This window comes from Canis lupus, chromosome 7, assembly GCF_048164855.1.
Source record: "Canis lupus baileyi chromosome 7, mCanLup2.hap1, whole genome shotgun sequence".
NCBI lineage: Eukaryota > Metazoa > Chordata > Mammalia > Carnivora > Canidae > Canis > Canis lupus.
In genome coordinates this window covers 59,139,207-59,164,417 of record NC_132844.1, presented here as the reverse complement: position 1 = coordinate 59,164,417, position 25,211 = coordinate 59,139,207, and the positions used below count along the sequence as shown (strand labels likewise).

Below are 25,211 nucleotides of genomic sequence, written 5' to 3'. Positions count from 1 at the left end.
TTAATTTCTTTCCTAAGAAAAAAAGTGTTCTATAGTTTTTAGAGTATATACCTTTTACTTCCTTAGTTAATTTATTCCTAGGTATCTTACTGTTTTGGTGCAACTGCAAAGGAAATCAATTCCTTGATTCCTTCTCTTGCTGCTCATTTTTGGTCTATAGAAAAGCAACAGATTTTTGCACATTGATTTTATATCCTGCAAATTTGTTGAATTCATGTATGACTCTTAGCAATTTTTTGGTGGAGCCTTTCAGGTTTTCTACATAAATTATTCTGTTTGCAAATAGTGAATGTTTGACCTCCCTTGCCAACGCAGCAAGGGAAAAGGGATCCTTAACCCACAAGGGATCAGGTTTGCTGAGGATTTGTCCACAGAGAGTTGGCAAGCCAGAAAGGCGTGGAAGGAAATATTCAAGGAGCTAATGGGAAAAATATGCAGCCAAGAATTCTTTATCCAGCAAGACTGTCATTCAAAATAGAAAGAGAGATAAAAAAGAGTTTCCCAGACAAACAAAACCTAGATGAGTTCATGCAAGAAATTTTAAGGGGACTCTGAGTGGGGGGATAAAAGACCAAAAGCAACAAAGACTAGAAAGGACCAAAGAACATCACCAGAAACACCAACTCTACAGGTAACACAATAGCACTAAATTTGTATCTCTTAATAATCACTCTGAATGTAAATGGATTAAATGTGCCAATCAAAAGACACAGAGTATCAGAATGTATAAAAAAAACAAGATCCATCTATATGTTGCTGCCTACAAGAGGCTCATTTTATACCTACTCTCCATGTTTTCTAATGAAAATCCTACTGTCTTTCCGTCATTGTTCCCCTATGGTATTGAATCTGTGTGTTTTTAGGATTTATATCTTTTATATTCAGCAGTTTAATATGCATTTCATTGGGTTTACCCTGCTTGGAGCTGGGTCAGCTCTTCAAATCTAAAGATTCCTGTATTTCAGTTTCAGTTGCAGTAGGAACAAAGACCAAATACATAGGAATAAATTTAATAAGAAATATGTGAAGCCTATAGAAAAAAAAACGTTAAAACACTCATGAAAGACACAAAAGTGGCTTTGAATAAAGGTAAAGACATTCCCTATTCTTAGATGGAGTCAACAATCTTAAGATGTAGTTCTCTCTAAACTAATTTATAAATTCATGCAATAAAGATACCAAAAAGCTATTTTACAGAGCTAGAAAATCTTATACTAACATTCATATAAGAAAATATACATACAAGAATAACCAGGAACACAAAGAAAGAAAAATTACCAGGAGTCTAGTTCTAACAATCTTTACAATACACCTATATAAGATGTATTATCATATGTATAGAAAAATAAGGCACTGGTAATAAATATAAAATCATAAATGGACCCCAAATAATGTTTATTTAGTATATGATAAAGGAGGCATTTCAAATCGTTAGGGAAAGTATGGACTTTTTAATAAATGATGATGGTATAACTGGGTAGTCATAAAGGTAAAATTAGATCCACATCTCACATGATAACAAGAATAAACTAACAAATGAATTAAGGATCTAAATGTTAAAAATAAAACCATTCAGAAGGCAGCATGGGTGAATTCCTCTTCGAATTCAGTATAAAGAAAGTCTAACTATGTTTCAAAATCATAAGACAATAAAAGGTTCATATATATTTGGCTCTGTTAAAATAAAAATATTTGCACACCTAAAAAAAATCATAAAAGGGCACCTGGGTGGCTCAGTCAGTTAAGTGTCTGCCTTCAGCTCAGATCATGATCTCAGGATCCTGGGACTGAGCCCTACATTATCGGACTCTCCGCTCAGCAGGGAGTCTGCTTCTCCTTCTCCCTCTGTGCATGCATTTGTTCTCTCTCTCATGAATGCACTCTCTCTCTCAAATAAATAAAAATAAATCCTTAAAAAAATTTAAAATCATAGAAACAAAGTCAAAAGATAATTCACACACTAGAAAATTATATTTGTATCATTACTATAAAGGAATGATATCTCTGATATATATATATATATATATATATATATATATATATACACACACACACACACACACACACACACACACACAGGACATAGGATCAAAACCCTGATGGACAAATGGGAAAAAGACATGAAAGAGTTCTTAACGGCCAACACTATAACAAGTTGAGCAATACAAATAAATAATAATATTACTGCATAATGATTCTAAGAATAAAATTTAAATACACACTAGTCCATACAAATATACATTAAAAACTGAATAAAGATAGGTATTCCATTAGGAATATTTGCAATTAAAAAATATAAAAGGAAAGCAGGAAATAGAAAATCACTATTAGGTAAATACTACAGTCACAATGGCCTCAGACAAGATCCACTGATGAATGTTAAATAAATATGCATAAATTTTTAGAGAGGGAAAATATTTACAGAGTCACAAAATACCTTCAAGATATTTCTTAACAACAAAATTTTAAAAACTTGTAACTTCATTATAGAGAAAAATTTCAGCATATATACCACCTTAAAGCAACTATTATCAGGTTAAAATGACAAATAAAACATCAAGAACGTGCATGTGTTGGTCTGATACACTGAGAAGGACCCGTCACTTCTGTGGTAGTCTTGGCAAAAACTCACAGCCACCTTCTAATCATAAGAAAACATCAGCCTGATTGAAAAAAAGAAGAGCGTTCATTCTATAGAACAGCTGTCTAGTATGTTTAAAAAGGTGTCAAGGCCATGAGACAAGGAAAGATGGAACTAACCTAGAAAGGGGCTGAGTACAAAGACAAGACAGCTAAGTACAATGTGTTACCTCAGATTGGCTCCTAGAACAGGAAAGAAACATTAGAAAGAAAACTGATGGAAATTAAGTAAGTTCGGTAATTTCATTAAAAGTACTTTACCAACGTTATTTCCTGTTTTTGATCATTGTACTGTGGTTAGATAAGATGTTAACAGAGGAAGATGAGAAGTATAAAAGTATCTGAGAATTCTATGTACTATTTGTGCAGTTCTTCTAAAGTCTAAAGTACAACACAGAAAAGTTTTGAAAGGTATTTTGGAAAAACTGCACTAATATAATGATAGAAAACAATTCAGTGTTACCAGAGGCCAGGGAAGGGGGGAAAGAACTAACTTCCTAGGGGCACAAGAGAACTTCTATGGATGATGAAAATGTTCTATATCATGATGGTGTTCATAGTCACAGGACAGTATTCAGCTCTCAAAAGTCACTGAATTAGAGTGGTAAAATTTTATGTAAATTACACTTCAATCCAGCAGACAAAAGAAAGAGTTCCAAATGTAAATACAATCTTTAAAAACAAGTGTTTAAAAACAGTATAAGCAAATGGAGAAAAACCAAATAGGTTTATATATGCTCTTACCAGATTAATTAACTGTGTGTGTACCACATCTTCTACCAAAACTGCTGTTTCATGAAGAGGCCTCCTAGCATCACCTAAGGAAAACCTGCCAAAAAAAAAAAAAAAATTTAAACATACCAATATTAAAGGCTATAAAACTAAGAAAGGTAAAAAGTGAAAGATATTGATTATCATAATTGGGCAATCATGAAGTACAAATTATTCCTCAAATAACAGCGGTTGTACAATTTTCTATAGACAGAATTGTATCTCTCTCATACAAGCTACAATTTCCATAGAAAATGCAGTGTTAGCTATGCTATTTGTCGATCTCTGAAGTCATTTTCAAGGGCACTTACTGTTTCAAATGGAAAATATTAATAACTACTTCATAATATTGGCAGTCAGAAAATCATGTTACCATGTCCAAAGTACTAATAAAGTAACATATTAATAGCAGTTTAGAAAATTATAAAAGTATGCAATGTAACCAAGCAAGTAATATAATTAAAATGAAAAGTTGCTTAGAAAAATTTATATAAATGTCATAATTTATCATTTCTAATTATAGACAAGCAGATTGTCAAGAAAGGCTTACTGATCTTGATAGTGATTTTCTGAACTTTCATATGGTGGACTAGATGTGCAGAGAATCCCTTCCTGGTAAAGAACACTTGAAAATGCACAATACTATATTAACAACTTACATTTAAAGCCTGCTTTAAGCAGCAGTATAGGAGATAAAACAGAAGGCTGACAAGATGAGAAAATACAGTTCCACTGGATAAGAGAGCCCTCGAGCCAAAATTTATTCTGAAGGCATCTAGATATTCATAGTAGCCAATAATCTGGATTTCATCTAGAATTGTATTCAAGATATAGCAAAGAATGCTGGGACCCCAAGCAAGGAAGGAGGTCATTTGAGAAACCAAATATGAAGTCAGTGATATCTGGTATGGGTGATCTCAGCAAATCCATACTCCACAGAAGGCACTTTGCCTATTTCACGCAAGGCTATGAGTGAAAGAACAAAAAAATGCAATGCTGGCATGAGGATACAAATGGAATACAATAGAGAGCCCATAAATAAAATCCTATATTATGTACAAAAATTTTTGATAATGGTACCAGGAACACCCAATTTGGAAAGGACAATCTTTTCAACAACTGATGCAGAGAAATATGATATCCATATGTAAAAGAATGAAGTTGGACTCTTACCTTGTACCATATAAAAAAATAAACTCAAAATAGATCAAAGACCTAAATTAAAAAGCTAAAACTATAAAATTCTCAAAATAAAACAGGGGGGGGAATCTTCATGACCTTGGATTTGGCAAGGGTTTCTTAACTATGACACCGAAATTACAGGCAACAAAAGAAAAAATAAATATATTGGAATTCATCACAGTTACAAACCTTTTATACATCAAAGGACAAGACAGTGAAAAGACAACCCACGGAATGGGAATAAATATTTGAAAATCATGTATCAGATAAATAACCAGAATATATTTATAAAACTCTTGAAATACAACAATGAAGAAAAATACCCCAATTTTAAAATGGGCAATATATTTGAATAGATAGGTCTCCAATGAAAATATACAAATAGCCAACAGCAAATGAAAAGATCCTCAATATCATTAGTAATTAGAGAAATGCAAATCAAAACCAAATTGATATGCTACTTCACACCCAGAAGAATGGCTATTATCAACAAAATGGATAATGCTGGCTAGGATACAGAGAAATTAGAAACACTGTACATTGCTGGAGAGAATGCAAAATGGAATAGCCACTGTGGAAAATAGTTGGGTTGTTCTGGAAAATGTTAAACATAGGATTAGGATTTGACCTAGCAATTCTACTCCTGGGTATGTATCCCCCAAAGAATTGAAAATTGAAAACAGGGATTCAAACAAGTATGTGTATACCAATGATCATAGTTACATTATTCAGAATTGTCAAAAAATAGCAACAACCAAAATCTCCATTAACGAATGAACAAATATATGCATGTAAAATATTATTCAGCAATAAAAAAGAAAGAAGATCTGATAGATACTCCTACACCAATGAACTTTAAAAACACTGTCTTAACTAAAATAAGCCAGACAAAAATGACAAATCTGGAATAAGAAAACTTATAGAGATATAAAGTCAAATAGAGGACACAAAGGGATTGCAGAGTTTTTGCTTACTGTGTAGAGAGTTTGTCTGGGATGATAAGAAAAATCTAAACAATAAATAGTGATGATGGTAGCACCATATTGTGAATGTACTTAATGCCAGAGAACCGTACAGTTAAAAATAAAGTGGTAAATTTTAAGTTATGTATATTTTACAAATAATTAATATGGATGAATAAAAATTAAAGAGCAGACTAGATTCAGCTATAAAGATAATTAGTTTAGAACAGCAGATCTAAGGTAATTACCTATAATATATCATAGGTAATAACAAAACATCATGATAAATATTAAGCCAAATATGTTGATACTATAGTGAAATGGATAAATTTCTTTAAAAATACAAATGGCCAAAGCTGACTTAAGAAAAAATCTAAAAACCTGAATAGTTCCATAAATTTGAAAGAAATTAAATCAGCAATAAAAAACCAAAACACAAAAAAACTCAAAATAAACAAAAACAAAACAACCTGACCTCATCTGTAATGTTGTACCAAAATTGCAAAGAATAGATTATTCTAATTTGATACTTTTCAAGAGAATACAAAAAGATAGATACTCCCCAACTAATTTATTTAGGCTAGTATAACCTGGGTTTCAAAACTAGAAAAAGATAGTGATAGTAAAATTACACATAAATTTTATTCACGTACATAAACAGAAAAAAAAAACCATAATTAAAATGCTTGAATAAAACAAAAAATCAGATACGGGAGAATTCATTTTCTCTCCTACTTTGCACCTATGACCTCATGGGAGCTCCTTAAGATCATTTAATAGAAAAAGAGAAAACTCAGGTTCTGGGTTTCATATGGTCCTGAATGATGCAGGCACCATGGAAAAGTGAATAGTCCGAGCACTGTAGCCCCTTTTGAACATCACTCAAAGACAGTAGTGAAGGGAAATCTTCCCAATGGGAAGAACTTTTAGTAGTGCACCTAGTTGCTCTTTTTATTTTTTTTAAGATTTTATTTATTTATTCATGAAAGACACAGAGAGAGAGGCAGAGACATACGCAGAGGGAGATTTTATTTATTTATTCATGAAAGACAGAGAGAGAGAGGCAGAGACATACCCAAAGGGAGCTTGATGCAAGACTCTATCCCAGGATCCCAGGATCACGCCCTGAGCCAAAGGCAGACACTCAACTGCTGAGTCATCCAGATGTCTTCATAGTTGCTCATTTTATTCAATAGGACAAATGGTAGCATAGGCTATGGTCAATGGTTGGCTGAATAAATGGTAAGGGACATGGAAGGAACATAATAAAATATGAGAAGGAAATTTGGGGAAGAGGTAGGTGGGCAGATAGCAATGAAAGAGAAAAAAGTAAGGATATCTGAGTCTCATGTGAATAGTCAGGGGCAACCCAAGGAAAAGAGAATTTTATTTTTTACTTATTTTTAATTTTTTAAAAAAGATTTTATTTATTTATTCATGACAGACACAGAGAGAGGCAGAGACACAGGCAGAGGGAGATGCAGGCTCCCCATAGGGAGCCTGATGCAGAGCTCAATCTCAGGACCCTAGGATCACAACCTGAGTCAAAGGCAGACACTCAACCACTGAGCCACCCAGGTGCCCTGCAAAGGAGAATTTTAATACTCAAGTGGATATTAGCAGTTTTTTTTTCACCAATTACCCTGTCATCAATGGGCTCATCAACAGTAGTCACGGTGGGAGGGATAAAAGATATGCAGGGCCCAGTAACATGGATTTCCACTAATCAATACCATAATTGTTATAGCCCCAGCTCAGTGCCCATCTGTCAGCAGCAAAGATCAACACTGTTTCTAAACTGGCACCATTCTGCAGGGTGATCAGCCATCTTCCTTGCAACAGGCTGATTGCATTAGACCAATCCCATCATGAAAATGACAGAGTATGTATGGTTCTTACTAAAATAGACATTTACTCTGGATATGGATTTGCTGTCCCCATGTGCAATGCCACTACCAAAACTACTATCTGTGGACTTACAGAATGCCTATCTGTTGTCATGGTATTCCATACAGCATTGTTTGTGATTAAAAAAAAAAACCACTTCACAGCAAAGGAAGTGGTACCCTGGTATCATGCTCAAAGAATTCACTAGTCTTAAAGTGTTCCTCACTATTATGAAGTAGCTGGTTCGATAGAATGGTGGGAATGGCTTTCAAAAATCCAGTTATAGTGCCAACGAGGTGGCAACACCTTGTAGTGCTGGGGCAAGGTTTTCCAGAATACTTATATATCCTATGAATCAACATCCAATATATGGTACTGTTTCTCCCATAAACAGGATTCATAAATCCAGGAATCAAGGGGTGGAATGGTAGTGGCAGCACTCATTATTACCCCTAAAGACGCACTAGCAAAATTTTTGCTTCCAGTTCCCATGCCCTTATGATTTGCTAGCCTTGAAGTCTTTTCCAGAGGGAGAAATGTTTTCACATTTATTCCACTGAAACAACAATTATTCAATTGAAATGAAACTTTTAAGACTGCTACTCAGTCGCTTTGGATTCCTCATGCTTCTGAGTCAACAAGCAAAGAGGGAGTTACTGTGTTGGTTAGGGTGAGTGGTGTTGACTATCAAGTGGAGACTGGACTGGTTCACCACAGTGGAGGTAAGGAAGAGTATGTCTGGAATACAGAAGATCCCTGAGGCCACCTCTTAGTATTACCATGCCCTGTCACTAAAGCCAATGGAAAACTACAACAATCCTAACCAGGAAAGGCTATTAATGGCTCAGATCCTTTAGGAATGAAGGTTTGGGTCATTCCATTAGGCAAAAAGCCACAACCAGCTGAGGTGCTTGCTGACGGCAAAGGGAAAACAGAATGGTAGTTACTAATACCAGCTATCCACATGCCCACTAATAAAAACAAGACTCCCATCATCATGAATATTTCCTCCTTATTTTGTTATAAATATGTTTGTGTGTGTGTGACTATTAGGCAAGTACTGTTATTTCCTTCCCTCTTTTATTCCCTTATCATGTAACATAAGATGTATTGGACTAATAGCCTAAAATTTAATTATTAATTTTATATCATAGTATTTAAGCTAGGGATATTAAGAAATGTAAATATCTCTCAAGGGCTTAACCTCATCTTATGGGAAATGGGTTAATGCATTTTCAGTTCTACAGTGGATAATTGTATGAAGTTAGGCAAAATTATGACCTTGTTATTGTCTTTGAGATTAAGAATAGTTTAAGGAGATACATATGGGTGTCAAGGTGACATGGGTAGTGATTAATTTTAGGTCTTAACGCTGAAGGCTATGGGGGTGCCCAAATATTTGGTTAAATATTGATCTGAATACGTCTGTGAAAGTATCTCTGAATAAGATTAATTGCCTAAGGCAAATTTCCCTCTTCATCATGGGTGAGCCTCATCCAAACCATTGAAGGCCTGAAAAGAACAAAAGGCAGAGTAAGGGAGAAACATTCCCTCTGCCTATCTTCAAACTGGGAGAGCAGTCTTACACTATCTTTGAACTCCAACACCATCAGCTCTACTGCTTCTCAGGTTTTTATAGTTTACTCCCGTCTCCATTTTGGCTTTTGAATTTCACAATGTATCTTTTTATCTTGTGTATCAGTAACAAATTATTGTAGTTGTCATTTATTTTTACAACTTTTGTCCTTCAGCCTTCATACTAGGCTGAATGATTTACTCACCGACATTGAAACATTTATTATTAATTTAACTGGTGGAATTTGTACTTTCATTTTTGTTCAGTTACTAATTAGCATTCTTTCATTTCAGTTTAAAGGAGTCCCTTGAACATTTCTTATGAGGCTAGTCTAGTGGTTATGAACTCCTCCAACTTTTGCATGTCTGAAAAATTATTTTATTTCTCCTTCAATTCCTAAGGACAACTTTGCCAGGTAGACTATTCTTGGTTGCCAATTGTTCTCTTTCAGACTTTGAATATAACATGCCACTTCTTTCGGAACTGTAAAGTTTCTGCTGAGAAACTTTGCTGACAGTCTTATAGGGGTTCCTTCATACATAACAAGTTGATTTGTTGCTTTTAAGATTCTTTCCTTGTCTTTAACCTTTGACAATTTAATTATGTGTATCTCTTTGGATTCATCTGATTTGGAACTCTGTGGACATCCTGAATGTGGATATTTGTTTCTTTCCCTGGTTATGAAAATTTTCAGCTATTATTTCTTCGAATAAGCTTTCTACCCTTTCTCTCTCTTTTCTTTCTGGTACCCTTATAGTGCAAATATTGGTCTGATTGATGATATCTTAAACTATCTTTACTCTTCTTCATTCTTTTGTCTTTTTGCCCCTCTCTGATTAGATGAATTCCACTGCTTTGTCTTCAAGTTCATTGATCTTTTTTTAGGCTTCATCTAGTCTGATGTTAATTTGAAATTTTCAGTTCAGTTGTTATATTCTTCAACTCTGTGATCTCTGCTTGGTACTTTTTAAATATTTTCTATCTCTTTGCTAAAATTCTCATTTTATTAATGCATTGTTCTCTTGATTTCAGTGAGCCTCTTTTGACCATTATTTTGAACTCTTTATTGGGTAAATTACTTATCTCAGTTCCTTTAGTTTTATATTTCTAGCCAGAACATCTCTTTCCGTCTCATTTCCCTTCACTCTCTGTGTTGATTTCTGTACATTAGATAAAATAGTCACCACTCCCAGTCTTGAATAGGAGATGAACCTTATCATTGAGCCCTAACTCTTGGTTGTCTTTCAAAATCTAACCTTCTCTGTTCTTAGAGAGCCTAGTAACTGAGGGTACTCAGTGTTCCACAGGAGAAGATCTCAGTCAGCACATCACTTAGGCTGATTCGGACCTCAAGGCAGTATCTTCTAAAATATGCAAACAGGCTTCCCCTAGGGAATGACTAGGAGAGGAGTGTTTCTCTCTGTTCCCTCTATGCTGAACCCTGGAGTGATAGTTGGCTAAGTGTTTCTTTGCTTGCTATAGTCCCATGAGAACTGTAACTCAAGATCTGTTGGCCACTACTACCAGATCAAGAGATGTGTCCCTTGGGCAGCAGCCACAAAAGCCCTTTTTAGGGTGATACTCTTGAAATGGAACTGATCAGAGGGAGAATGCAGAGGTCTCCCCAGTCTGTGGGGAGGTTCACAATCAGCTCCTAAATATGTGCCAAGTTAGAAGTTTAAGCCTTAATCAGCAGTTTTTAAGATATGCAAATAAGGCCTCTTTTCATGAAAGACTGGAAATGGGCATTTCTAACTGCCATCTCTGTGCTGACCCCTGGGAGAAAAGTCCATTAAAAACTTTATTATGGGGGACCCAGAAATGCAAGCCCCACTGGCCACCACAGCCAGTGTGTCCTCTAAATGGCAGTCACAAACGTTGGATCACTAGATGTATGCATAAGTTCCTTTCATGGAGATACTGGTGGACCACAGTGGGGAAGAAGGAATACTGCAGACATGTACTAAATGAGAAGCCTGGCCTTCAGACTGCAGGTTTTGTTGCCCATTTTTATTGAGAAATAATTGACATACACCACTGTGTAAGTTTATGGTGTATGGCATGATGGTTTGACTTACATGGATTGTGAAATTATTGCAAAAGGTTTAGTTAACATCCATCATCTCCCACTGATACAAGAGAGAAAAAAATAAAAATTTCTTTGTGATGAGAACTTTTGGAATCTACTCTCTTAACTTTCATATATAGCACACAGTAATGTTAACTATAAATCATCAGGTTGCACAGAACATTCCTAGTACTTATTATAACTGGAAGTTTGTACCCTTTCACCTCTTCTTCCAATTCCCCCTCCCACACCCCGATCTCTGAAAGTATAAATCTGATCCTTTTTTCAATGACTTTGGTGGGCTTTTTTGTTTGCTTGCTTTTGTTTCTGATGTAAATTCCACATATAAGTGAGATCACATAATATTTGCCTTTCTCTGACTTATTTCACTTAGCATAATGTTCCTCTAGGTCCATCCATGTTGTCAGAAATGGTAGGATTTAATTTTTTATGGTTGAATAATATTCCAATGTGTGTATATACAAACATATCTTTATTCATTTACCCATTGATGGACAGTTTGATTGTTTCCATGTCTCAACTATTTTACATAATGCTGCTATGAACACAGGGGTGCAGATATTTTTTCAACATAGTGTTTCTGTTTCCTCTGGATATATATCTAAATTGCTCAATCATATGGTATTTCTATTTTTAAGTTTTTGAAGAACTTCCAAACTTTTTTCCATAGTGGCTGTAACAATTTGCAATCCCACCAACAGTGTATAAGGGTTCCTATTTCTCCACATCCACACAAGAGTATCTCTCTTTTTGATGATGGTCATTTTAACTGGCACGAGGTGATACCTCATAGTAGTTTTGATTTACATTTCCCTAATGACTAGTGAGCATCTTTGTAGGCCATCTGTATATCTTCTTTAGATAAATGTTTATTGAGGTCTTTTGCCCAGTTAATGTAGTATTTATTTTTTAGATATTGAGTTGTAGGAGTTCTTTATATATTCTAGATAGTAACCCCTTATCAGATGTAGGATTGGCAAATATTTTTTCCCATTGCACAGGTTGTTTCTTTTGCTGTGAAGAAGCTTTTTAGTTTGATATAGTCCTTTTTTTTTTTTTTTTTGACTTTAACTGTCTGTGCTTTAGGTGTGATTTCCAAGAAATTCTTACCAAGATCCATGTCAAAAAGCTTTTCTCCTGTTTGCTTCAAGGAGTTTTTGGTCTTACATTTAAGTCCATAGTCCATGTTCACATAATTTTTGTGAGTACTGTAAGACAGGGTCAAGTTTCTTTTTTTTTTTTTTTTTTAAGATTTTATTTGTTTATGAAAGACACAGAGGCAGAGACACAGGCAGAGGGAGAATCAGGCTCCATGCAGGGAGCCCGACATGGGACTCGATCCCGGGACTCCAGGATCATGCTCTGAGCCAAAGGCAGACACTCAACTGCTGAGCCACCCAGGCGTTCCAGGAGTCAAGTTTCATTCTTTTACATGTGTATATCCAATTTTCCCAGCGCCATTTATGAAAAATAGACTGTCTTTTCTCCATTAGTATCCTTGGCTCCCTTGTCAAATATTAGTTGGTAATATATGCTTGGCAGCACAGGCTGCAGCTTTTAAGAATGCAAATGGGCACCTTTCAAGGAAAGGCTGGGAAATAGGCATTTCTATCTGTTGCCTTTGAACTGATTCCTAGGGGGAGAACAAAGGAGAGTCCTTGGGAGTCCAGGCAATCCAGTTATGAACTGTTCCTTTTTTGCTATCATCTTGTGGACAAAACCCCACTGGCTTTCTGAGTTAGTTGTTGTGGGAACCTACCCCTCAGGTAGAAGTCTTAAAAGTTGGGGCACTGGATATTGGATCCAAATCCTTTGCTCCTCAGGGAGAAGCTAGCTCTGAGGTCCTATCTTGTATGTCATAGTGCCAGGACAGGATTTATGGCAAGTATGTCTCACCCATTCCTGCTTGTTTAATATAGATTTTTTTTTCTTACTTGCTTGACAAACAGGAGTGCTCAGCTAATTTCTGGATTTTGTTCAAAGGGAACTTTTCTTTGCAGATTTGATGTGTTCGTGGAAGGAGGTAAGTTCAGGACAATCCTATATAACCACCTTAGACTGGAATCTTGTAATTCCCAGGCTTTCTACTGAAACTAAAACTTATACCACTGGCTTTTCTGGATCTCATGCCTTTGGACTCACATTGTAACTCATATCATCAGCTCTCTTGCTCCTCAGCTATTTGGACTTGGACTGGAACTATACCACTGGCACTCCTGAGTCTCCTGGGTCTGCAGATCTTAGGACTTCTCAGCCTCCATAATTGTATAACCAATTTCTTATAATAAATCACTTTCATGCACATATATGCAAACACACATACACTTAACCTACTGGTTCTGTTTCTTTGGAAACAGGAAAATACACCCAGGAAAGCAAGAGTGGAACATAAATCTATTAATGATAATAATAATAATTAACTACTTGAAATATGAAAAGAGAAAAATTATATGATCATTTCAATAAATGAAAATCCCTCAATCACCATTTATGACCAAAATTTTAGTGAACTTGAACTAAACGACATGTTCTTTCATATGACTAAGAGAATCTACCAAAAACCATATAGAAAACAATATATGCAGACACATACATAATCTTTGAAATTCAGACCAGTATAAAGACTCCTATTAGCCAATTTTCATACAAGTATCACCTGATTTTCAAAAGTTTATATTATACCACTTTGCTTATAAAAAAAGATCTATATTAGTACCTGTTTTTGCTGAGAGAAGCCCAAAGAGGATTTTTGATTTTAGGACAAAAGATGAAAAGTAAAAATCATATCCAGCATTTGGTTACAGCAAGCTGTCACAGAGGCAGTGTGCATCCTATGCAGTGAGAATGGTACCATGAAGCTCCTTTCCTGGCAACTATACTCAGCATCTTAGCATCAGGCTGCCTTATTGCTTGGAATGTCTACAAGCATATGTGCTTTATCTTGACTTACTTTGTCTATTCATTTGTAAGATGTGTTCAAAGGTATTAGAAAAGTCTAATAAGTAAGGTTAATTTTTGGGTCTGAGAACACTTAAAAAGTTTTCCATATAAATTAATGGTAATTGTCTTACTTTACGCCACTTTGGCTTAGGAAGGTTTCAGAGGAACACTCTACTTTTGGATAGTGGAGAAACTTTTAATACTTAAGACTGTAGCTAGAACATTAAGACAAGAAAAGGTTTAATCTACATAAAGACTGAAAAAGAATAAACTAAACCACTCTTATTCACATTTAATCCAAGAATCCACACAGAAAATAAAAATAATTGGGAAATAAATTATTTGAATTTATAAAGAGGTGGTACTAGCATGTTTCTCAAATATAAGATCAATCTACAAATATCATCATCAACACAAAGGTAGATAGCAAGAGGGGTGTTTACAGGGGTCAGGGGTGAGGGAAATGGGGAAATGTTGTTTAAAGGGTACAAACTTCTAGTTATAAGATGAATAAGTTCTAAGAATGTAACATACAGCATGGTGATTATAGTTAATAATATTGTATTTTACACTGGAAAGTTGCTAAGAGAGTAAATCTTAAATGTTCTTACCACAAAAGATGGTAATTATGTGATGTAATGGAGGTGTTAGCTAAACCTATGGTGGTAATCATTTTTCAATAATAAGTGTATCAAATCAACATGTTGCACCCCTCAAACTTACACAATATTATGTCAATTATATCTCAATAAAGCTAGGGAAAAAAAAACAAAGACAGAAAAGGCAATTAAAAATAAATTTGGTTCTAACTTTATATGAAAGAGCTGAAAGAGCCAAAAGCCAAGAATAGTCAAGACACGTTTGAATTGGAAGGATATGTCCTCCCAGATTCATTATAAAGCTATAGAATTAAGATAGTGTGTTACTGGTACAAGGACAAACAAACAAACAAACAAACCAGAAAGGGAATAAAAAGACCACATTAGAGAGTAAACTCCACAATGGCAAAAATCTTGTTACATTTACTGATATATATTTGGTATTTAATTCTTTGGAATGCATGAATAAAGTTTCCTTCTATTATTTAAGTTACTTACAATCTCACTATAGAAAAAGTACAAAGTTATCAAAGTGAAGTACTCAAAGATAACACAAAAAATTCAATTAACATCATCTCTGGTAAAAAGAATACTTTAAAAACACTTCTTGAATTAATTTACATAAAATGTACAAATAATTGTCAAATTTTACCTCAAAAAAAAGTTAAAAATTTTCTACTTAAAATAATCTTCATTAGCATAAACATGTAAACTACCTAAAATATGTAAAGTATCTAAAGCTAAGGATGGGATCTGATGAGTATTTTATTTTCAAGGTTGTTAGTACTTCAGATTTTTTATTTTTTTAGTACTTCAGCTTTAATTCTAGTTTTTCTCACATTACTTCTGCCAATTTTTTCCCCACACACAGAAAGCTAGACATTGTCTTAGTGAATTTCGGAAAACAGAAATGAAAACCACTATGCCTAGCCATAGTCACTTCTCGTTTTGCTCTGTAATGTATATAATATATATATATTTTTACCTTACTAGAGCTTTATTGCAGGCCAATGGGCCTGTATATAATATTTTTAATCTACTTAAGGACAAAGTCCAAATAACTGACACTTAAAAAAATCTCCTGACTTTTTTTTTTCCCCATTAAAGACCTATCTCACTATCTACTGATTTCTTGACTGACTTTCCCAGGTCTAGTTCCAACAGATAGAGCCTGATACTCCATTCCTTTACATACTGCCTAGCTGCCTCTACTGACACCAGTACTGCTAGACCAGCTTCCACTAAACGGCTTCCAGGAAACTGTCCTAAAAAGGCTGTCTCTGTCCTGATCTCCTGCAACAACTTCACTGCTATAACACACCAGCCTCCATTTTAGGAAGAACTGTAACTTTGAGAACTATGGTCACAGCAAGCAGTTTAAGTCCAGGGCAGTCCTGCTGGACTCCACCTGATAATGATAGTGGCAGAGTCACTTACAGCCTACCTTCTCGCCCAAACAAGACTGGTTTGATTCAATTCCAGGATCTGATGCCTCAGTGAGCACGAGGGCAGGTAGCTCTGCAATTCCCTTGTCAAGTGCGTAATGAAAGTATGAAATAAGCAAGATTATTCACGAGGTAGTGTTACACTCCTTATTTATTACGTATACTTATACTCAGACACAGGAGAGTATATGCTGAACAAAACCATGGGACATTGTTCCAAAAGGAAACAGAACTTAACACTCAGCCTTTCGGTATTTTTGTTATGTGTATGCCCAACACAGTCTACAATTGGGGGCTATCCTTTAGACATCTATTAAAGTAAAAAAAAAAAAAAAAAAAAATCTATTAATAGAAAGCTTGTAAAATAAAATAGAAGAACTAGTTGCAGAGACACTTCTAAAACATAGAAAATACATTTTTAAAACTATACACTGAACATTACTATAGTCACTGTGTGTCTTGAAAAAAACAGTTTTTGACATCAATTTTAAAAAGAAGTAAAAAAAACAAAAAAAAAAGGAAGGAAGGAAGGTGCCAGATATTTGCTATCTTACTCTAGGCAGAGCCCCTACTTGACATCTTTTGTTAGTAATTCATGCCAAGGTGCTTCTCAAGTACATAGTGACATGCTTCCAATGTCTCTGTAAATTCTAAAGCATTTATTAATTCATTTATTAAAATATTTAGATAATCTCCAGATCCTATGTAGATGTATATATCTGATTATACTCACAGACCCACAATCCTTATATCCATTTACCCCCAGCAGTAAAAGGCAATCAACCCCAAATTCTTTTAATGGTTTCAACTAAGAAAAAACAAACTTTTTGAGCAAGTACATACAACATAAGATACTCTTTTTTTTTTTTTTAAGATTTTATTTATTTATTCATGGAGACAGAGAGACAGAGAGAGAGAAAGACAGAAAGACAGACAGAGAGAGGCAAAGACACAGGCAAAGGGAGAAGCAGGCTCCATGCAGGGAGCCTGATGTGGGACTCGATCCCGGGTCTCCAGGATCACGCTCTGGGCTGAAGGCGGTGCTAAACCGCTAAGCCACCAGGGCTGCCCTAAAATACTTCTTTTTAAGTTTTATAAATATATATATATATATATATATATATATATATATATATATATTAGTATAAAGCAAACATTTCAAGAAGGTAAAAATAAAAGATAATTTAAAAATAAGTATTATTTATTGACATGGGAAAACATTTTTGCTTTGATTAAAATATATGTATTATAAGCATTACCAACATTTCCAGTTTGCTTAGGACTAAGGGATTTTCCAAGTTATTCTCTACCAAATAAATCAGCCTAATTAATACTAAAGGGTCATGTAATGCTTCTTACAAAAAAAAAAAAAAAAAAAAAAAGGACAAGCCAGAAGTTTAAGAGAATAAAATAATAATGAATAAACTTATATATTTACTTTCAATTTCCCTAATTATTCCAGTTCTCAAGTCCCAAAATAAAGAAACAAATAGCACATGGGGCATCTATCCCGTCATTTGGAGATAATGCTTTTCCATTCAAGGAGTTAAGGACAAAGTTTATGACAGTCAGTGGATGAAACACAGCTACCCAGTTGAATCTCATTGTAGTCTCTGCCTACACACAAAAGAAACAGTATCTGCTGAACAAGGGGCCAGAGATGTGAGCCCAGAAAAACAGACACTGTTCATGTGTCCAGTATCAAACTAAGAAAATTACAATAATTGCAGAAGTCCCACTACATCCTAGCCATCAGCTACAAAGAAAAGGAAGTTAGTTATGATGAAAAGAAATTAGCCTGAGAGTCTGACGGCTGGCCTGGTTCTAGCTGACACTTGGCTATAAAGAAATACTGTAATCTTGGGCAAGTAACTTTTCTAGATGCCTCACTTCCTCAACAATGAAAGAAGGGGGCTGGATTAGATTGATTATAAAGGTGCTTTTATATTCAGTTTTGGTGTATGAAAGTAGCTATTAACCTTTAGATCATAAAAATGTATTTAGGAATTATTAAAAAATATTTGAAGAACATCACTTTTGTAAGAAAATTAAATCTTACTAAATTGAGTAAGTTTAGTAAAAATAATGAAATTAAGAAGGAAGAAATACATTTTTTAAGTGGGCAGCACAGAGTGAATTAAAAGAATAAAGCCAATTGGAGGAAGGGCAGTAAGACTACAACTTATTCCTGGTCCTAAATGTGGAAATAATTCCCAAGAAACATTCCACTGCCTCCTAAAGAAATTGAAAAAAAAAAAAAAAAATTCCAAAACGCTAATGCTAGTGTTTGTATTTAAGAATATTATCACAGGATTTTAAATTATTCTTTTTCAGTATATTTAACAAGATCCACTTTTGAATCTAAAATATTTGTTTTCAGATTTTCAAGCCCTGATTAAGAACAGAGTGACAGGACTGAATAAATTTTAATTAAACAAATTGTTTAATTAAAAAGATGTTTTCACAATGTATATGTATATCAAGTCATCACACTGTATACTTTAAATATCTTACATCTTTACTTGTCAATTATGTCTCAATAAAGCTGGGGGCAGGGAGCGGTGGTAAGGAAGAGATTATGAAAAAGAAACCAAGGAGGTAATTTTGGTGAAAATCTGTGACAGACAGCTGGCTGGCCAGTCTGGAGAACACAAGACCCATAAGCAGATCAGATTATAAAGTATCTAGAACCAAACATAAAAGAAAAGGACAAAGAAACATTTCTTAACTGCCCTGTGTGCGTCTTCTTGGATGCTGAGTTGCTTTCAGTACTTACCACTGGCTACAAACTCTAATGTGGTTAAATTATTCTGGATGCTGTGGTTAAGTAATTGCTGTGGTCTTGGGAGCTAGTTACTTTTTTTTTTTTTATTACATCTGGTTTTCTGGACATTTTTCTAACTCAGGTAACTGACATTACTTTGGAATGGACACTGTGTGACTACTGCTTGGTGTTAAGAAGGCCCTGGGTGACTTGCTGTCCCCAAAAGAAAGTTTCATTTTTCCCTTCAAACTACTTATTTGATTATACTTTTTATAGGGTAGGTATTACTATAATACTCAGGAATTTCTCCTAACTGGAATTAGAGTGAAAAGCAGGCTACAACCCTAACATACACTCTAGTCAGCTAACCTGGCACTAGACAGCACATGCAAACACAGACATCATACTGTTTATGTCATTCTTACCCAATATTTGTTGAGACTGATTTACCCACTGTCCAAAGGGGGGGAAAAGTGCAGATGTTTGACCACGAGCAGTCATTTAAGGCAATCAGACAATCATAAACACATGCAAATTATCCTTACTCTTCAATTTTTAATACATCTAACCTTCCTTACTCTATAATTTTATCTACCTGTCTTCCAAAGAAAGAAATGAATTCACTTAACAATGGCTCTTAGAAAGTCAAACTAGTAAGTACAATAAAATATCAAATAAATACCTAAGATGACAGTTTTTCTAGCAGTGATTTTTCTCATTGCTTGCTTGATTTTCAACATCAATTTCCTCACCCCCTTTACTACATTATATATTCATATACATTTAAATGAACTTTGAGAATATTGTTAGAATTTTATAACACTGCATGAAATAACTATAAGTATCTGAACATATAAGAAAAGCAAGATTATAAAATTATTTACAAATACAATTTACAATACCAATATGAAAAATATATAGTATGTTAGCTCTCTTTGTTTAGAGTAAAACAAAGTTAAAATGTAGAAAAAGCAAACATTTAAATCACCTATATGAATTAATTAATACAGAAACTTTTACCAAATGCCTCTTATGTGTCAGGCACTGTTCTAGTTGATTACACTAATGACCAAAATGGTTTCAAAAAATTAGTGGGGTTTGTATTCTAATGAGGAAAGGATGCAAGAAACATATATAACAAAGTACCAAATAAAAGATTTGTATGTTAAAAAGACCCATAGGAAAAAAAGTAAACACAGAATCAGGAAATGGGAAGTGGGGGATAAGGGAAAAGGAGGCAGTATGAAATATTAAAAGGGACATTTACTAATTTCTAATTTTTGACTTGAAAGAAATGGCTCTTAAGAAATAGGAAAGTAAAAAAGGTAAGTTAACTTTGTAAAAATCAAAGACTCACCTAGGAAAGCTAATCTAGAGTTACCAGAGAACAAGGCATGGAATATGTATTTGAAGTTCACAAAAATAGCATAATATCTCTATAAATTTCTTCTAACAATTCATAGAGCAATTCTCTCATGTATCTTATACATTTTAAAAAATTCTTTATCTGACTATACCTGACACACAATGTTACATTAGTTTCAGGAGTACAATATAGGGATTCAATATCTCTATATACATTATGCTGTGCTCACCACACATGTAGCTCCTATCTGTCACCATATAATGCTATTACAATACAATTGACTCTATTCCCCACATTGTATCTTTTATTCCCATGCCTTATTCATTCCTTAACTGGAAGCTTATATCCTCCACTCATATATTCTTGAGAAGCAGATACCCTAAGTTCAAACTCTAATGAACAGCAGCATAATGCAAATATGCACTCCTCACTCAAGGAACAGGGAAGATAGTAAGAAGTACAAGAATCCCTGAATGTTAGGTCAGGGAAGGACCTAAAAGATTATTTAATCCATTTATCTTGTTTTAAAAAGAAGGAAAATAAAGGTCAGAGGTTAAATAACTATTTCAGGGTCACAAATCCACTTAGAGGCAAAAGCTAGGCCTTTTATTTCATCCAGAACTCTTCTGCAATACCATGTTAAATGTGCAAAAACTGTAACAAATTAGACAAACTAATCCTAAATGCCCATTTATCAAAGATTAAGACTACCAAAATGATTTTATAAAGTGAACCTGGTGCAATTACTTTGTATAATTAAATCATTTTTAAGGCTTTTAGAGAGATACATAATAACGTCAAGAAAGTTATTTTGGTTCCTTAGGCCCTGAAAATCTTTAATAATGCAAGGACTTTATCTCATTATTGCTGAAATTTAACAGTCAAAAATTAACATTCTATAACATTGGATATAGACACACTATAATCACAAATTTCACCCAAATTTTCAAGCATATTTCATGGACTGGGAATCAGAGATTCAAGGATGTTCAGAGATTTGCCCATGGCATTAGCAAATAGTAAGCTTCAGAATTACATGCTGTGATGTGAGATAGTCACTTAGAGATGGGTGAATCTGCACTATGCAGATATTAGCAAACTGGCAAAACAGACAAACGTGTACCAGCCCTTCCCAAACTGATATTGGCCAGAAAAAAAAAAAAAAAATCTGTAGTTATAGGCATGATATTTTATTCTTCTCTAGATTTGAAACACATATGAAACACCAAGAAATTCTGCAGGAAAGAAACTTGGTTGTCAATGTATCTACTGTGTATGCAATCATTTTTCTAAGCCCACTTAATTATACTGCACTGAAAATCATTTTGAGAAACACTGACATAAGCAAAATAAACAAATAAAATCCTCAATGTGATTTAAGAACTTTAGTGATAGGATTCCATTAAAAACTGCAGCATAAAGTATTAGAATTTCAGAGTTTTCCAGTTTTAAACAATGAGTTGATGCTTGTGAAGAAAATAAAATAATTGGTATGGGGTTTTTTTTGCTTTTAAATTCTTCACTCACCAAATATTTGCTGTGGGTCTATATCCTGTCAGGCACTGAATTTTACACTAGCTGAGAATTTCTAAGGTTCCCACAAAGTAAGGATTTTTCTGTAGCTATGGTAAGCAACCACCAGAAGTATCAAAGCTTGTCAGGGGATCATCTAACAATGGCAGCTCCTCACTTGTGAAAGCCAAATCAAGAACAGACTTACTCAAATAAACTTGCCTCTGAGTGCCAACCAATCCACAACAGTTCCATCCGTGTAACCTCTCTTCCACAGATGATGTCAAACTCCAGAACACCACTTTCTAAAAACTCTATATAAGATCAGATGTCTTCCCTGCTGGGACACTGTGCTTGACAGGCATGTGCCTTTCCTTCAGGGTAAGAAATAACACGCAGTTTTCTCTATTTCAGGTAGTGAATTATGGTCTCACTATGCTTTCACACAGCATCTGAGGAAGTCTGTTCTCACAATCCTGTGAGCCCGGAACCTCCTCCTTTTTTTTCCCCCTCTTAACTTTTTATTTTCAAAGATTTCAAAATCAGCAAAAATACTGAAATTAACAGTACAACGGTCACCTATATATATCCTTCACTTAGAATCACCAATTGTTAACATTTTGGCCCATTTGTTTTCTCTCAAAATTATACATGTGTACACACACAATTTATATACATATAAATACATACATATATACTTGTAAGTTTATCTGTATCTTCTTTGAACAGCAAACATTTTTTCAGTGTTTTACATGTGCCTGGTGTACTTAGATGAATTATATCATTTAAACTTCTTAAAAATCCCATAACCCAGTATCACTGTGCCTGTTCTTCCCCCTCTTAGAGAGCCATACCATAATAGTAAGTGAAATTCTGTTTGTTGACATCCACATATTGGGTTTAGTTTCGCCACCTAGGCCTAGATGAAATATCACATCTACCTTTATTTGACAGGTCTTCAAAAACAAGAAGAAAGCTTGCTGAAAAACTTTTTTTAAAAATATTTTATTTATTTATTCATGAAAGGCACAAAGAGAGACAGAGAGAGAGACAGAGACCTAGGCAGAGGGAGAAAAAGGCTCCATCCAGGGAGCCTGACATGGGACTCAATCCCCAGTCTCCAGGATCAGGCCCTGGGCTGAAGGCAGCACTGAACCACTGAGCCACCCGGGCTGCCCAATGTTAAGACTTCTAAGAATACATTCTTTGATTCCCTGCCCTGATATCTTCTGCATCACCTAATGCCACCCTACATTGTTGGCTAAAGTCTTGCAATTATTGGCTCTTTCTTGCTAATACTATATTGACAAGTCCCATGAATTGTTGATATTTTTTCTCATATAGCAGGCAGTTGTGCCTTAAGGTTTTAATTTGTACCACCAGTATTTCATGTGTGTGCCCACTGAAACTGTACACCATGGGAAAGACTCCTTGGAATCTGAGATCCCAGTGAAATCAGATGGGAGGTGAACCCTATCCAAATATCAGTCCTTCTTCATCACCTGTGTGTCTTTCCTTAACATTGTTTTTCTTTTTAACATGATTTTCCTTTTGACCTTGCCTGCCTCCCTTCTGCCTTTTCTCCCACTTTCCCTTCTTTTTGTCTTTCCCTCCTCTTCTCCCTCTGCCCCGCCCTCCCCTCTTCCTTCTTGCTTTTTTCCATAAACATGTGTTTCATGTCCACATGCAACTGGCAGTGTGTTAGGTGCTGAGAATACAAAATTTAATATGATATGCTTTCTCCTCTAAAATCCAGGGGAGGAGAAATAACTGAGTCACTATAGAAATATAACGTAACATATGTGATGATAAGTGCTATGGAAGTACCTAGGAGGGTGGGTGTGTTATTTATTGCCACAATAATACAGCATAACAAAAAGCCATGAAACCTCAGAAGTAAAACCTCAAGCATTTATGTGTATTTGTCTAGAATAAGAGATTATGCAGCTCCATTAGTCTTGACTGGGTTTTGTCAACTAAGTATCAGCTGATTCAACTGATCTAGAATGCCTCAAATGGGAGAACTGGCGTTAACTCAGCTCTGTTCCCTCTGTCTTTAGTTTTCAAGCAGGTTAGCCTGGGCACAGTTTCATGGCAATGGCAGAGTACAAGAGTACAAGTCGAAATGCTTAAGTCTTCCTTAACCTCTGCTTGCTAATATGTGCTAACAGCTATTGGTCAAACCTTATAACATGATTGATCTCAGTTATGGTGTGAACACATTCAAAATTACTTGGTAGTGAGACTGGATATGGTGTGTGGTAAAGAGTCTTAGGTCTATCAATGTAATATACCACAGAGATGCATCTAAATTAAACTGGGGATCAGGGAACAGTTCCTAAGTGTGTACCCCTTCAACTAAATTTTGAAGGAATTGGTTGAATGAAAGGAGAAACAAAGGAGATTGGAGACCTATGCAAGCCAGCTAACTCCAGATAGTTTGATACATCGGGCAGGAACAAAGGATGCATGGCTGGACATAAGGCTGGAATTAAAGGCAAAAGCCAGATTTCAAAAGCGTTTATGCAAAAAGCAAAGACTTTGAAAGTTGTAGGACTCTGTGATGGTTCTAAGCCTAGGTGTTCACCACTATTTAATTGATGTTAATTATTATTAATATTTTTTATTTGTAACCACAGCTAGTCCTTATGAAGATAATAATATACAGGCTGGTAGTTGGTAGGTACATCGATGTGTGTTTTTATTAGTATTTTTGGTACATTTAGAAGGCTGCATGTGTTATTCATTGTAAGCCACTAGAAATACAGACTAAGCCTTTCATAGCATAAAGATTAACATATGAGTTTCAGTGATAGTGTGGGTAAACATCTAGAAAAGATTCTTATTTATACATGCCAAAATTTTGAAGTTGTAGAGTATAATCTAAAGTAAAATCCTAAGATCATTCATTATATCCTATATGTTTATTCTCAGTAGAATTGTTATATATATTTAAGTCTTAACATCTTTCTTATGTTATCACTTTTTTATCCATGTTCTTGAGAACAGACTTAAAACGCGTTTCTTCTGGGCATACTAAATTCCATTTTGATTTGAGGAATATTGTGGAGACTGGAGATAAACTTTTTCTTAATTTTCTCAGAACAAAAGTGACTGATCATTGTCCAGTTTACATATTCTAGAAAGACAATTGTCTTGTACACTTCCTGATTGAAACTGAAGCCCTTCGTGAAGGAGCAAATGGAATGTATTTTGTACTACAACTGGAATATATTATGTATTTTCCTGTTGGCAGTCACAAATATTTGCACAATTAATTTCCGAGTTGCTTAATTGGTAATATAACAACTTTGTACCGTTTTCCATATTTTTTAATTTATAGACTTATTTAGTTGGTATTACAGTATATCAGACTAAAACTATTGTTTGGGGTGACAAATTAAATTCTGGAAATACATTAGGAGAGAGATTATTTATATCAGACTAAAACTGTTGTTTGGGGTGACAAATTAAATTC

At 34.7% G+C, this 25,211-nt stretch overlaps 1 protein-coding gene across 15 annotated transcripts in view; it reads right to left on the bottom strand.

Annotated features, from left to right (window-relative positions):
* Nucleotides 1-25,211, bottom strand: part of SUPT3H (SPT3 homolog, SAGA and STAGA complex component) — a 602,245-nt gene that overhangs the window by 319,138 nt on the left and 257,896 nt on the right. For all 15 annotated transcript variants that reach the window (XR_012034199.1, XR_012034198.1, XR_012034197.1 and 12 more), the window contains one exon: nt 3,385-3,469. Coding sequence is in view for 6 of the 15 variants with exons in the window: in XM_072832814.1 (XP_072688915.1) it covers nt 3,385-3,469 (85 nt within the window). In the remaining 9 variants the exon portion in view is untranslated. Of the gene's footprint in view, nt 1-3,384; nt 3,470-25,211 lie in introns of those variants that run through there.